The following is a 13,408-nucleotide window of genomic DNA, read 5'->3' on the forward strand; positions in this document are numbered from 1 at the left end:
GGTATATTCTAACAATAAAATATCCCGAGGTGCAGGTTGCAGGTTCCCCTCCGCATTTCTGTCATGTGTCTATTGCCAAAATTATAATCTCAGACATAAGAGGATGTCTTGATTTATTTTTAGACAAAATGTGTGTTATAGGGATGCCACACGCCTGAAACTGGAGATGGTGGAACTTAAATCCTGCCAAAGTTCAGCTTACTTGCCTTATGTGTTTTGAATGTATTTTAAAATTTAGGCGAAGCTAACCTTGGCTGATGTAAGGTTGGACAGCTTCTGGCAGAGCATCATCTATGCTTGCAGAAGAAAGTTGAGTCTGACAGCTAATTATAAATAATAAATTGGAGTTTGTAATTAAGCTGTCACCTTAATTTGATTCTAATCTCCTTGCTGTGTGTGATAGACTGAGCTCTCTTGGCTCTTCAGTCATCTGTAGAAAACCAAAAAGATCCTGGGTTGGATCTCACATTTCTCCTTCCTCCGGGCGGCATGACCTGTGCTTGCCAGGTGGTGTACCTACATCCAGTGCTCCTGGGAGCTCTTCCATCGGTATGCTTGAAAGAATGTGCTGTTTCAATGCCAGCTTCTTTTATAACCACGCCTGTTTTGCTTCCTTTACGAATATTTCCCTTGCACAATGGTGTAGGGACACCAAATGTAGGTCAGTCCCTGGTTTTCCACAATAGAGATTGAGAGAAAAGGACCACAGTTGCTGCTTAACTTGTGACTTGCGTTATGCTAAGGAGTAGGAGGGGTGCACTGACCTTTCAGACTACCTAGTGTGCTTCTTTTAACTCTTTCACCAGCTGGGTTGCTTGTCTCTTAGACCCCTCCCAGCAGAACATTGTGTTTGAGGGACAACAGTACAGCAAGCCACAAATACAAGCTAACCAATTCCCATTTCTCTTGGTCTCTACATTTCTCATGGTCTCTACAGACAGTTCTGCTGCTTTGCCAGGGAGTTTAAACATTTGTGATTGTACAACAGTTTCTGGCTGCAGCTGTGACTTCAGGGGACCTGGTACCAGTTCTAAAATGCTTCTGTCCCATCAGGCAAAGCACGAAATGAGTTTTGTGTTCAAACTTCATGCTTACTGCTAGTGTTTCTCTGCTCTGCTTTGTGCTGGGTCAGCTTTCTCCTGCCCTCTCAAGGCAGCCACGTGAATCAATATGGGAAGTCTAAACTATTTTGGCTAGCGTCTCTCTATGGTGAGCATGGCTCAGTTGCTAAAAAGTTGAGGTGCGGTTGAAATTTGGAAAGACCCTCGTGGTTTTAGGAAATTTCTGTTTTGAATTTAGTAAATAAGGAAAATACATAAAGCTTGTTTCCTCTTAAGCTTCTGGGGAAAAAAAAACATGATGCTAACGCTTTGGAAAAACAGTAATTTTCAGCATTGTAAGTCATCGTGACAGTCATGGAACTTCAGGTCCGAGCTGAGTTTTTGCAGAGGGTTAACCTCTAGGTCTGCTTGTTGCAAATATCGTGAGATGAGCATTACGGTATTGGCAGTGTAGCACATTAAAGACCCTCAGACATAACACTGTAGAGAGCAATGCCATTAAAGCAAACTTTAATTTTTTGGGTACTTCGTAGTCATCAGTGGGTATTCTCAGATGATTTGGAAAAACGTAGAGAACAACTTTAGTGTGATTCAGCCAAAGACTAGGTCAAGTAATACCAAGTAGAGAAGGCGATACAGGTAAGGGAGAAGACGTGTTTGTGTAGTTGCATACTCCTTTTAAGGGGTTCTTGGTCCATTTTTCCTTTCCATGTTAATAAGCTCTTTATGTATGTGTCTATCTTCTGTAATGTCCAAGTTACCAAATGTAGTAAGAGATGGATATTCAAATTGTCTTTTTAGACAGGCATGCATGCGGTTCAGTAGCTTGTGAAGTAGAAACTTCTCTTACACCTTATCTTGGTATGTGGGCAGATTTCTCTGTTGGAAAACCTTTATTTCCTTCAGTGGGTGGACATTTTTATTTGTGGCAGTGATTCCAGAATGACATGCAGAGAGAACTGCAAGAACAAAAAGATAAAGAGAAGATAAATATGTTGAATTACGGTCTTCCATTGAACATCTCCATCTCTTACGGTTCTTAAAGCTTTCTCCTTCCCTGAATGTTGAAAAGCTCCGTAACTTGTTTTAAACAGACTAGGAGCTTCCGTGGTAAAATCAAAAATGTAGCATTAGCAGTCACGAAAATACAAAGCTTAAGGACTACTGTCTTGTGTCCCACCGGACACTCCTGTAGCTGTGTCTTGCTAGTGTTGGAACCAAACTTTGAAAAAGATTTGTGTAGGAGAAGAGAGAATTGTGTGGAAGATGCAGCGTGACCGTTGCCCAGTTCCTGCCAGGAAGCCAGCTGGGCTTTCCTCTTGTGAACTTGTATCGGGACTATCTCCTGAGCAGGCTGTTTGTCTAGATACCAATCTTATCTAAAGCACTGTGAACCCCTGTCAGCTTCTGGACTTCCCGAGTTAATCATGTATGAGTATTGAAGATAGTCACGTATAGGAAAAAAATGAATGTTAATCAGTGTCCCGGTGGAAGTTTCACTTCTAGCCTTCGCATTTGGTCCCAGGTGGCAGATAACTTATGTGTGCGCTTGGCTGATGGCAAATGCGTTTTATCTCCTGTTGTGTGACTTTTTGGCTTCCGATCAGTTGGATTTGTTATGGAGGGCTATAAAGTGTCTGAGTCACCTTGTTTAGCTGTGGTCAGTTGGTGGGATAAGAGCTGTGATAAAGGAGATTGGTATCTTTCAGATGACCTGTATGGCTGCTGCCTGAAGATTCTTATTTTGATTTGATACTTCTGATTGTAAAATAAAAGTATTCTGAAGATCTGTAGTTATCATTTCTGCCAGTAAGTGCAAGTTTAATTGCTGGGTAGAAGCCAGTGTAGTTCATAGATTTGTTCTCCTCCTTTTCCTTGGACAGCCCCCCAACCTGCCTATGTGTAGTGCTTTTGTGTGTGCACGTGTGTAGGTGTACACACTTGTGTGTATATAAATGCACGCTCTTGTCAGGGAAATAGCAGACAAGGCTATTTTTGTCTGTTAATTTGGAGTAGCTTGTTTGCCATCATCTGGGAACCCTCATCCCAACAGTACCTTTCTAGCTATTGTGTTTCAGCTCTAAATTAATACAAGGCACAGCTTATTTGTGCGATCTGCTGATGTAATTCTCAAGAACGATTCCCAAGGAAGTATTGCATGTTCTTGGAGAAGATATCAGTCTTACTGTTTTGCAATGCTAAATAAAATAAGATTATATGGTCTTTTCTTTTGCATCAATGGAGGTGCTATTTAATGCTAATTAAGAAGCTTATCATGCTGGAATACCTTACACCAGATCTCTTGAAAAGCAGGTATCCTGCTGGTCTGACTCTAACAGTAGTACTTTATTGGCATGGCTGCATTTGTTAGAGAGGTGTAATTCTGTCCGTTCCCTTCCCCTTTCCAAATCTGAGATGATAAAAGCTGCCAGAGTAAATTGAGCCTGTCTCCATCACTGATTTTCTTGGAGAACAAATTGTGCCTACGCTGAAAGAAAAAGACAGATTCCTTTCTTTTCTTTTATTCAGACTTTTTTGTGCCTCTACAGTCAAAGCAAATGCAAACCCTCAAAATAACAAACACCTGCCTGCACCAGTCTTTAACCGGTTGAGCTCCTGGTTAATTCCTGAGCTGTTTAACTCCTTCTCTCTAACCTGGTCGTGTCACCTCTCAGACCTGCGTGCAAAAGGCAGTTTTGGGACTAGCATTCCCATAAATATTTGAGGAGGCATCATTGGTTATCTGTGTACAAACTGAGAAACAAACTTATTTTAGTTGCGGTTCATGTGCATCATATGCAGATATGCATTTTGGAAGTAGAAGCATTTTTGAATAGAAGCATGCGGTTATTGTAAAAATGGAAAGGCCCTTTATAAAAAGTCAAGATGGTATTTGAAATTGTCCTGTCCTTTAGTCTTAAGTGCAAGCGAGAAATAATTAGTCGTGCTATCTTACTATTTACTTTAAGAAACAAATCTTAATTAAACCCTTATTTGAAGGCAGTACTTTCCATTTCATTTTGATTTAATTAGGAATGCCTTTAAGGGCATTTCAGTGCCCAATGAGTATTTCTTGTGTATTTATATTTTATGTCTTGAAAAGTTGCATCACTTTGAAAGATTATCTTTCACCTCAAGTAACCAGAATTTTCTAGCAAATGGGCAATTAACAACTGTTAAGAGATTTTAAAATATTAGTACTTTATAATTTTTCAGGCAGTCCTAATTTGCCTCTATCAGATGGGTCTTTCTCAAGTTTAATTATTATTGCAATTACAGCAGATATTTGAGCTGCTGGCATTTTCCTGAGCAATATTTTGGACAAGAGGTTTAAGGGAAAAAAAAAAAAAAGCTAACCCATACTTTTTGGCTTTCTTATATACAACTGAGATTTTTGAATATCCGTTAGCAGTATTTCCACCTCCTGCAATTAGGTTGAAAATGTCACTTTGAAGTAATGCCAGTGTGCAGTGGGGTTTTGCCGCTTGAATGCGTTACTGTTTCTGCAGAAAATTTCACTTGTTATGATTTTGAAGATCATTTTTCAGGTTCTATCATGTACTTTCATCTGTAGCTTGGCTTGTTTCATCCGCAGCTGCCTGCAACTGCACTTTCATTTTTAAAGCTTGGTAACCACAGGCTGCAAGATTTGGTTTACTGCAGAATTTTTTGATGCTGTCCTGCAGGAAGTTTAGGCTCAAATTTCTTAATTTGTGCTTGTTTGTCTTGGAAAAGGCAAAAGTGTGGATGGCCAAGGACTGGCCCTTTTAGGGCCCTTTTAGGATCAAACGTGGGAAAACTATACTGTGTGGTAACCCATCTGGTAAAACAAGAGAGAACTGCTAAGATGTGTGTATGATCTTTCCTGTTCCTGTGCCAAAACAGTAGTAATACCAATTAAAATGCAGTTTTGTCCAGAAGCAGTTGTTTCAGTATTAGCAGGCAGATAACTTTGAAAGGCCTCGAGAAACTGGGATAATTTGGGGTAAAGGTGTAGAGCAGAAGGGGCTGCTTCTGCCTGTCTGAAATAGGCTGTGCTTCATTGCCTTCTAGTCTTAGCTTCCCGGATGTTTTGTATTTAATAATATGTTATGCTAAAAGGAAGGATTTAGATATTCAGAGGCAAAGTCATGATTAGGCCTACAAGTTTAAATTCTTTGAAGAAGCACGAGTATTGTTTGCAGATATACAATAGCAAGCTGTTTGGCGTCTCAGTAGAGCTGAATTACAGGCTCACTTTGTTCCCAAAAACTTCAGTGGAAATAACAATGAAATAGAAACAAAACCAGCATTTAAGTATGCTATTAATAATTGAAGACCACAAGAGAAGAATGAGAAAATAATCACAGTATTCCCATCCTGAAAGAATTTTAAATGCTCTCAACTTTATTTTTATGTGATACCTGCTCATTATCAAATCAAGAAAAGGAATGCTAAGTACTCATGAGTTGTGGCTGTGAGAGGGGAAGCAAGTCTGAAGGGCATGTGTGTTTGTATGTGTAACTTGGATAATCAAGGAAAAAAATAATTGTCCTTTTAATTCTAGGTGCTAACAGTACTTAAAGAAAGCAACCTTTCCAGCTGGATTGTTGAGGACTTCTGTGATTCCCAGAGGTGCTGCTGTTTAAATAAGGAATTGTCCTGTTAGCACTTGGCTGGTCAACCCAGAAGCATTCTCTTGGGTACTGTATGCAAGTCCCTGACGTTCTGGAAACGATGGGAATTGGTAAGAATACCACTTCAAAGTCGGTGGAGGCGGGAGGCTCAACAGAAGGCAAATATGAGGATGAATCTAAACATCCCACCTTTTTCACCCTGCCTGTAAGTAGCACATTCAAGAACTGCATACTCAAGCTCAGTGTGAATCAGTGTACAATGCTTTGTTCTTAAAATGTCATACAAAACCTTTATCTCCTTCAGTTGTTAGTAAAACCTCTTTTGCCACTTATTACTGTTTATATATACACATGGCCAGTTATGTTGTCTATAGCTATTTCCTGTGTGTGCTCCAAAGCAGTACTGTTTACAGGACGTGGGATTCCCCGTGGGATTCGTGATAAGAACAATTGGTGGTCATACTGCAGAATGCACCAGCCCCAAAGAGAAGTATGCTGTGTTCCTTGAGTAAAAGTAGCAGGCAGCAGCTACAGTTGTTTAGCTTACTCAGATTTTCAGTTATATCATTTTATGTCTAGGCTTCAAAGAGCTTTGTGTGAAGCTATTAGAGAACTGATTGCTTGTCGTGCACGTTACCTTTTCTAACAACATGTCAAAGGTAGCTGTTAAGGACAAGGAGGGTAAAATGGCTGACATGAACTTGCAGAGAAAATGTTTATTTTAGAGCTGTTTTGTTTTGCTTTGCTTTGTCTTTAAGGTTGTCATTAATGGTGGAGCAACATCCAGTGGTGATCAGGATACAGAAGACACAGAGTTGATGGCCATCTATACTACAGAAAATGGCATAGCAGAAAAGGTATGTAGTTGTGTCCTTCTGTGCAAGAGCTCACTCTTGCTTTTTTGGTGCTATTATTTGTTCACTCTAGTTTTACTTAGCTGGGAGATGTTCTTCCTATGATTGAACGTGCTGACTTGTAGATTCAGATCAAGTTTGGGGGAGTTCTGTCCTCATGACTCATCAGGTCTGCAGTTTTTGTTGCCAAATTCGGTGAATGACTCAGCAAACCTTAGTAGAAACAGTTTATTCACTGTGACCTGCCACCTAAATTCATAGTATGCAATTTTTGCATTTCTTCACTTATATTGGCCCTTTTGCGTGATTTCCCTGCTAAGATCGTTTTCCCTTGTTCTTCAGTTTTTAATTTTTCCTGTATTTAGTCAAGTAAACTGGGAAGTGTTGAATACCTTTGAAAGCAGGGTCTTTCCCACTCTTTCCCAGTCTCTTCTAAGCTCCAGCCTCATAAACCTAACTTTCTAACCTTCTCCCAAGTAGGGAGCTGCTTATTATTTTGTGACAGCTTTTGAGTGAAGGTCAGGTCATTCATAAAGGCCCTCGGATGTTTTCCTTAGGACAACAACGGTTTTCTCTTTCCTATTTGGGAGGATCTGGTCAATGCCTGAAGGGAACCCAGTTTGGTTGTGATTTTTTTTTTCAGCTTTTTTTTTCTCAATTGCATCATTTGTCAATTCTGTTTAATAATAACCTTGTAAATAGAGATAGTGTGAATCACCTGAACTTTCCTTTAAAGTAAAGGAAGAGTATTATAGGAAACATGAAAAGCAACTTTTTCTGAAATGTTTATTATCTAAGTGGCTCTGTGGTTAGGCATTATCCCAGAAAAGCCTCAATTTGACAAAATTTTTCAAATACCCTAATTGAAGCAAGGAGCAAAAAAAAAAAAACCCTCTTGGTTCCAGGTAAGAGCATCATGACGCTTGTTTCTCTGAGGCTGTAACTTCTGCTAGGACACGGATGTTCTCGTGTAGTGGAGTTAGTTTTCTAACTTGGATGTCAAAATTCACTTCTGAATTTCAAATTTAAAATGTACGCCAAGAGGGTAATTATGGCAGATGTCTTGTGGAAGAATTTTAAAAGAATGTTATGAATGCTGGAGTGTGCATTGGATATGGTTTGTCTTTCTTACAGATGATCTGTATGTAGAAATTTGTCTCAGACACACCTCTACTACCATCTTGATCATGCTGATATTTTAATGGACACATTTTGGCAACTGATGACATGCATATGTCTGTGATGGCTGACTTGGAGCATGCTCAGACTAGCGAGTAAAGAGGCAAAGCCTCAAGCAAAAATCGTTGGGATGAAATTGTGCAACTAAGATTATTGATCACTAGACATGAAAACATGTCTTCATGGCCTGTTTATTGCATATGTGTATTTTTCTCCCTTCCACTTGATCCCTGTGAATCAGGACTGTACACGATAGATGATAATTTGCCTTAAAGAGACAGTGAGCTTTTATACAATTAAATCTGTTTGAGTTAAGTCTTTGCTGTGGCTTACAGCGAAGGGGAGGAGCTGTGGCATTTAGCAGTCTCATGTATTAAGATGGTATCTGAGGCTAGTGTTTCTGGTAATCTAGCCAAACTGCCTGTTTTTCACTTAAAATAAGTGTGCGTGAAGCATGATTACTCTTCTCTTTCCATTCCTCTGAAGAGATTATTCACCAAAAAAGTCAAATGGAAGACGTTGAATAAATATCCTTTGACAAAGAGAACTGAAGTGAACTTAATTGCTGGAGGATACCCAGTGCTTACATTCTCTTAATATTTGTTAACAGAAACAACTATTAGCCCACATGAAAAATAACTATTGCTGCATTCCTATAAAGTAAACAACAGTATGTTGTTTGTTGCTTAACTCAATTAATTTGAACATATTGTCAGTTCTTATTTAAGGTATTTCTCTAAAGGCCTCTTTTCTTGTTCTTGCACTTCATCAGATTTTTCTTGGTCATTCCCAGTGATACTTCACAACAGAGTCTTCATGTCTTCATCTTGCATGGTTGCTGGTGTTTGTTTTCCTGATTTTTTTTTCCCGTGTTACCGCCCAACATTTTTGCTCCACCTTTATGTCTCTTTTTTTTCTGTGCATACCTACTCTGTTTTTTTTAAATTTTTGTGTTGTCCCACCTGTGGCCAATTAAAAACCAAAAAATGAATTAGTCTCTGATCAGTATCTCATTCAAAAAGGTGCAGCTTATTCCTGGCAGTTCCCGAAAGCATATTGCTATGGCACATTTGGCAAGCACCAGCAGGTAGTCATTACATGAAACCAGCAGGCACATGCTTGGGATATGAAAGGGCCAGTGACTACCCAGTGACTTACAAGTTGCATAGCCACACCTCACCCTAGCTCTCAGATTTCTTGTTTAGTCTTCGTGCCTCTTTATGTCCATTCTGTTTAACAAACCTTTAGCAGATAATAGCTAAAGTTGAAAGCTTCCTCTTCTGAAGCAGGATATGTCTGGCTTTTGGAAGAGGATCCATCCAGGATTGAGGAGTATCCTGGATGTTCTCTATGCCAATACTTTGCCGTTTAGGAAGGACAGCGCTATGACATTTCTGCTTTAAAGTTTGAAATAGAATTCAATTGAAGTGCACCTACAAAGTTCCTCTAGTCCAGCTGCACACTGACTGACATGAAGCATCAACCACCTCTCTAGGAAGCCTGTTCCTGTTGTTCCGGTGTTTGACCCACCGTCACAGTAAAGAACATTTTTCCTTACATCCAGTCTGACACCCCCTCACCTCCCAGTGCGCCTCTGTGCTGGTCGCATGCATCCTACCATCGGTTAGCAGGGAACAGAGACAGTCACCTCCCTCTGCACTCCTCTCCTCAGGAGGTTGCAGAGAGCAAGGAGGTCACCTCTCAGCCTTTTCTTCAGACCAGACATCCCATGTGTCCTCATCCTCTCCTCATAAGTCATTCCCTCCAGTCCTTTTACCAGCTTTGGTGCCCTGCTCTGGATGCTTTAAAGGACCTTAACATCCTTTCTATATTGTGGAGCCCAGAATTGCATGCAATATTGAAGGTGAGGCTGCACCAAAGCTAAGTGTAGTGGGGGAATCACCTCTTTTGACCATCTGGCTATGATGTTTAATGTACCCTAAAATGCAGTCTGCCCTCTTGGCTGCTAGGGCACACCGTGGCTCATGCCTGCTGTCAAGCAGCACTCCCAGATCCCTTTCTGCTCGGCTGCTTTCCAGCCGCTCGTCTCCCAGCTTGTGCCTGTGTCCAACGTTACAACATCACAGATATAGCACCTGGCATTTTCCTTTGTTGAATTTCATGCTGCTTATGATTGCCCAATGCTGCAATCTGTCTAGGTCCCTCCACAAGGTCTCTTGTCCCTCCAGGAGGTCAGCACTGCTGCTGACCGTCCACCAGCCTGGTGTAGCCCCATTCACTACAGCCCTTTGGGCTCTACCATTCAGGTAGTTCATCAGCCAGTGTAGCATGAACCTGTTTATCTCACAGTTGGACAATTTGTCCAGAAGGGTACCGTGAGGGATATCAGAGGCCTTCCTGAAATCCCAAAAGTCTACATCCAGCACCTCTCCTGTCATCCACCAAGCAGGTGACCTTACCATAGGAGGAGATCAATTACTAAGGCAGGACTTTCCCTTGGGGAACCAATGTTGACTGTGTCTGATAACAGCTTTGTTCTTTAACTGCCTTTCAATATCCCCAGGAAAATCTTCTCCATAGCTTTTCCTGGGAGTGAGGTTAGACTAACAGGTCTGTAGTTCCCTGAGTCTTCTCTCATGCTCTTTTTGTAGGTGGGTATAACGTTGGCCAGCTTCCAGTCAGCAGGGACCTCCCCAGACTCCCACGACCTTCAGTAAATTGCTGAGAGAGGTCCAGCTATAACGTCTGCTGGCTCCTTCAGCACTCTGGGGTGAATCCCATCAGGTCCCCTGGACTTACGAATGTTCAGCTGATACAGCTGGTTCCTTACAAGTTTAGTGGCTACAGATGGAAAGTCACTGCTCCCCCAGTCATGATCTTCCAACTCGGAGGACTGGGCAGCCATGGATGTGCTGGGCAGCCAACGTTTTGAATGTGCCTTGCTCTTCCAGGTCGAAACAAGTCATAGTTTCTGCATTCTGTTGCCCTAAGAAGAAGGGGAATGTATTTTTGATTGAATGGACTTGATGCGACCTCATCAATCCTGTGAGGAAAAATTAGAGATTGGCACTAAGAGGAATGGTAGTTACTGGATATTGGTCTGGCAAAGTTAGAAAAGCTAGGAAAAAGGATCAAACATTGGTTTCAAAAGGCAGGGACCAAAATAGAGCCACCAATCTGTACAAATCACGTACAGGATTTTTTTAGAGAACCTGGTATCCTGTATGGAAGCATCATGAACTTTGAAAATCACATTTCTGTCAGTCTTTGGGAGGAGTAATGGAGGTTGCTCAGTGTGCTGTGGTACGTGTTTGTTTCATCTTTCCAGCAGTCAGGTGGGGAAGATTCGGTGGTTTGTTCTGCTAAATTTGTGCTGCTCATTGGGTGGCTTCAGCCAGCTGATCTGATTCATGAAACAAACAGTTAATTCCTGCTGAGATGTTCCTACCTCATGGGCAGATTTTGTAACTGTTCTTACTCTTCCTTCATGACCTCTGTCTCTTTGAAAGTGTGTAATGACCTTTTTGTCAAAATGTTGAATAAACAAGCAGTGTCACTGAGCAAAGTTCTCATGTGGTGCATATATTGCAGTGAAATAGAGGGGAGGCAGTTATATATACACATACAAAAATATTTGTATGTTTGTATGTATTCTCTAGGGAAACTTTCACAAAGTTTCTTTATAGCACCAGAAGATATAATAGGAGCTTCTCTGGGTGAATCTTTATTTTTCCTGAGCAGGCTTTCCTAGACACCTCTAGTGATGATTAGCATCCTGATGTTTCTCTGTGTCTTATACCAGTTGCCGAACCTCTTTCCTTCTGCTTATCTTTGTGGGTCAGACACTTTGTGCCCGGCTTTGGATTTACACATACTTAGGTTGACATGGGGACATACATGTTTTATCCTAAGTTCCAGTTATAGACAAGACTTGCAGTTTACAGCTGCTCAGTGCTCTCCCTCCAGCATGACGTGCAGCTCTAAAACTCAAATTCTTTCTTTGAATTATTTTTGTATTTTTTCATTTTTTTAGTGAACCCAGTCAGTCAGGCAGACTTTTTTCTTTTTTTTTTTTTTTTTCAATGAAAAAAAAATTATATTGATGCTGCAAGTTAGCAAATAAACAGTTTTGCATGTTGATCTGTTCGGGAACTATACATTTAAACTGATCCTGGTGATCAGAATGCTTAGTACTTAATGCTGTTTAAGAGTTTTCTGAAACGAGTGTTTCTATATTTCACTTTCCACTGTAATACCTTCAGTCTTTCCATAGCAGTGTAGTCATTTATAATCCCTGAATTTGAATTAACATATGTTCCCAGTGGCATTTATTTTCCCATCAGAAACAGGGAGTAAAAGGGAAATACTGTGGGTCAGTGGCTTCCCTTGTGGTTGATAAACTAAATGGAGATTATTTTATATAATCGGTGAATGAGTTTTGATTTTGAAGAAGACCATTAGAAGCAAAGTCACAAGTCTGGCAGAGTTCCCAACCTTTGTGTAAGGCTACTTCACGTGAGTTTAAGTTCAAGTATGGATTAGGTCAGAACATTAGTTATATAAAGTATTTTTTGGATAGTTGAGCTGAAATGATGAAATGTGATATTTCCTCCTGCTTTTGTTGTTGGTATTTAGGCTTTGGAGTATTGTATTCTTGTTCTCAGGAATTCAAAAACCAGAGTTAAACTTAAAAAATACCACTTAGTTGTAAAGAAGAAATGGTTACTCTGAATCTTGTTCTAATGGAATATATGCAGGGATTTTAATGTATGTGTATGTTTGGTCAGTGTTCTCTTAGCTGTCTGTGAATTAGGGCACATGGAAAGCCAGAATGTGGTATCACTTAAATTCCTGTAGGTCTGCAGGAAGTTAGCTTGACTAATATAAATTGGCCATGGATGTATTCAGTTATAACGATTAGGATGTTTTTCATGTGTACTTAAATGTAGGGTAGGAAAAAAAAAACGATCTTGCGACTAAAAAATGGTTAACCCAGGCTCAAATTGAGTAAGAATTAAGCTGGGAAGAAGTTACCGTAGTGAGGAACTTCCTTGCCTGTGATTTAGGTGTCTTATGCAAGGATAGCTATTTTATAGCTTTTTTACTTTGCAAATAGCCATTCTTGATTCTTTATTTAGTTCCAATTCTTTTTTTTTTTTTTTTTTCATAAACAAGTCTGTCGTGATAATCCTGTATTTTGGGCACTGTTTGGCTGCCAGACTAGTTGTATCATAAGTGAACTATTGTTGTGCTAGTATAAATAAGCAGGAAATGGTTTATACAAGTGAATCTGTTCAGTACAACTTCAGTAACTACAGTTGGAGATAAGCTCATCATCAAAGGTATAAGGTTTCTGAAGACAGAATGGTACAGATGTTGCTTGGGAGTATTATACCAGGCTTGGAGTATCTTGGAATTGCCTGATGGTTCAAATTCAGATCATTCATATGTAACGTTAACTGACCATTATGTTTTGTGTTCTTCCCCACCTTTCTACCATCCCCTACTTGATAGAGCTCTTTGGCAGAGACGCTGGACAGCACTGGCAGTTTAGATGCTCAGAGAACTGATATGATTTACACTATCGAAGATGTTCCTCCATGGTATCTCTGCATATTTTTGGGGTTACAGGTATGTTCCAAAACAGCTGCTATTTTTTCTCTGAAAATTGTAAAGCTTGTTTAGCACTTTCTGTGTAGTTTCTTGCATTTGCGTATGTGATAATTTTATTCTTCCC

The 13,408-nt window shown here is 40.2% G+C and overlaps 1 protein-coding gene across 2 annotated transcripts in view; it reads left to right on the top strand.

Annotated features, from left to right (window-relative positions):
- Positions 1-13,408, top strand: part of SLC23A2 (solute carrier family 23 member 2) — a 58,216-nt gene that overhangs the window by 17,943 nt on the left and 26,865 nt on the right. For both annotated transcript variants that reach the window (XM_048053964.2, XM_013199231.3), the window contains exons 2-4: positions 5,608-5,882; positions 6,436-6,534; positions 13,186-13,302. In XM_048053964.2, the coding sequence (XP_047909921.1) occupies positions 5,751-5,882; positions 6,436-6,534; positions 13,186-13,302 (348 nt within the window). In that variant the 5' untranslated portion in view covers positions 5,608-5,750. The remainder of the gene's footprint in view (positions 1-5,607; positions 5,883-6,435; positions 6,535-13,185; positions 13,303-13,408) is intronic.

Source organism: Anser cygnoides, chromosome 26, assembly GCF_040182565.1.
Source record: "Anser cygnoides isolate HZ-2024a breed goose chromosome 26, Taihu_goose_T2T_genome, whole genome shotgun sequence".
In the NCBI taxonomy this organism is placed as follows: Eukaryota; Metazoa; Chordata; class Aves; order Anseriformes; family Anatidae; genus Anser; species Anser cygnoides.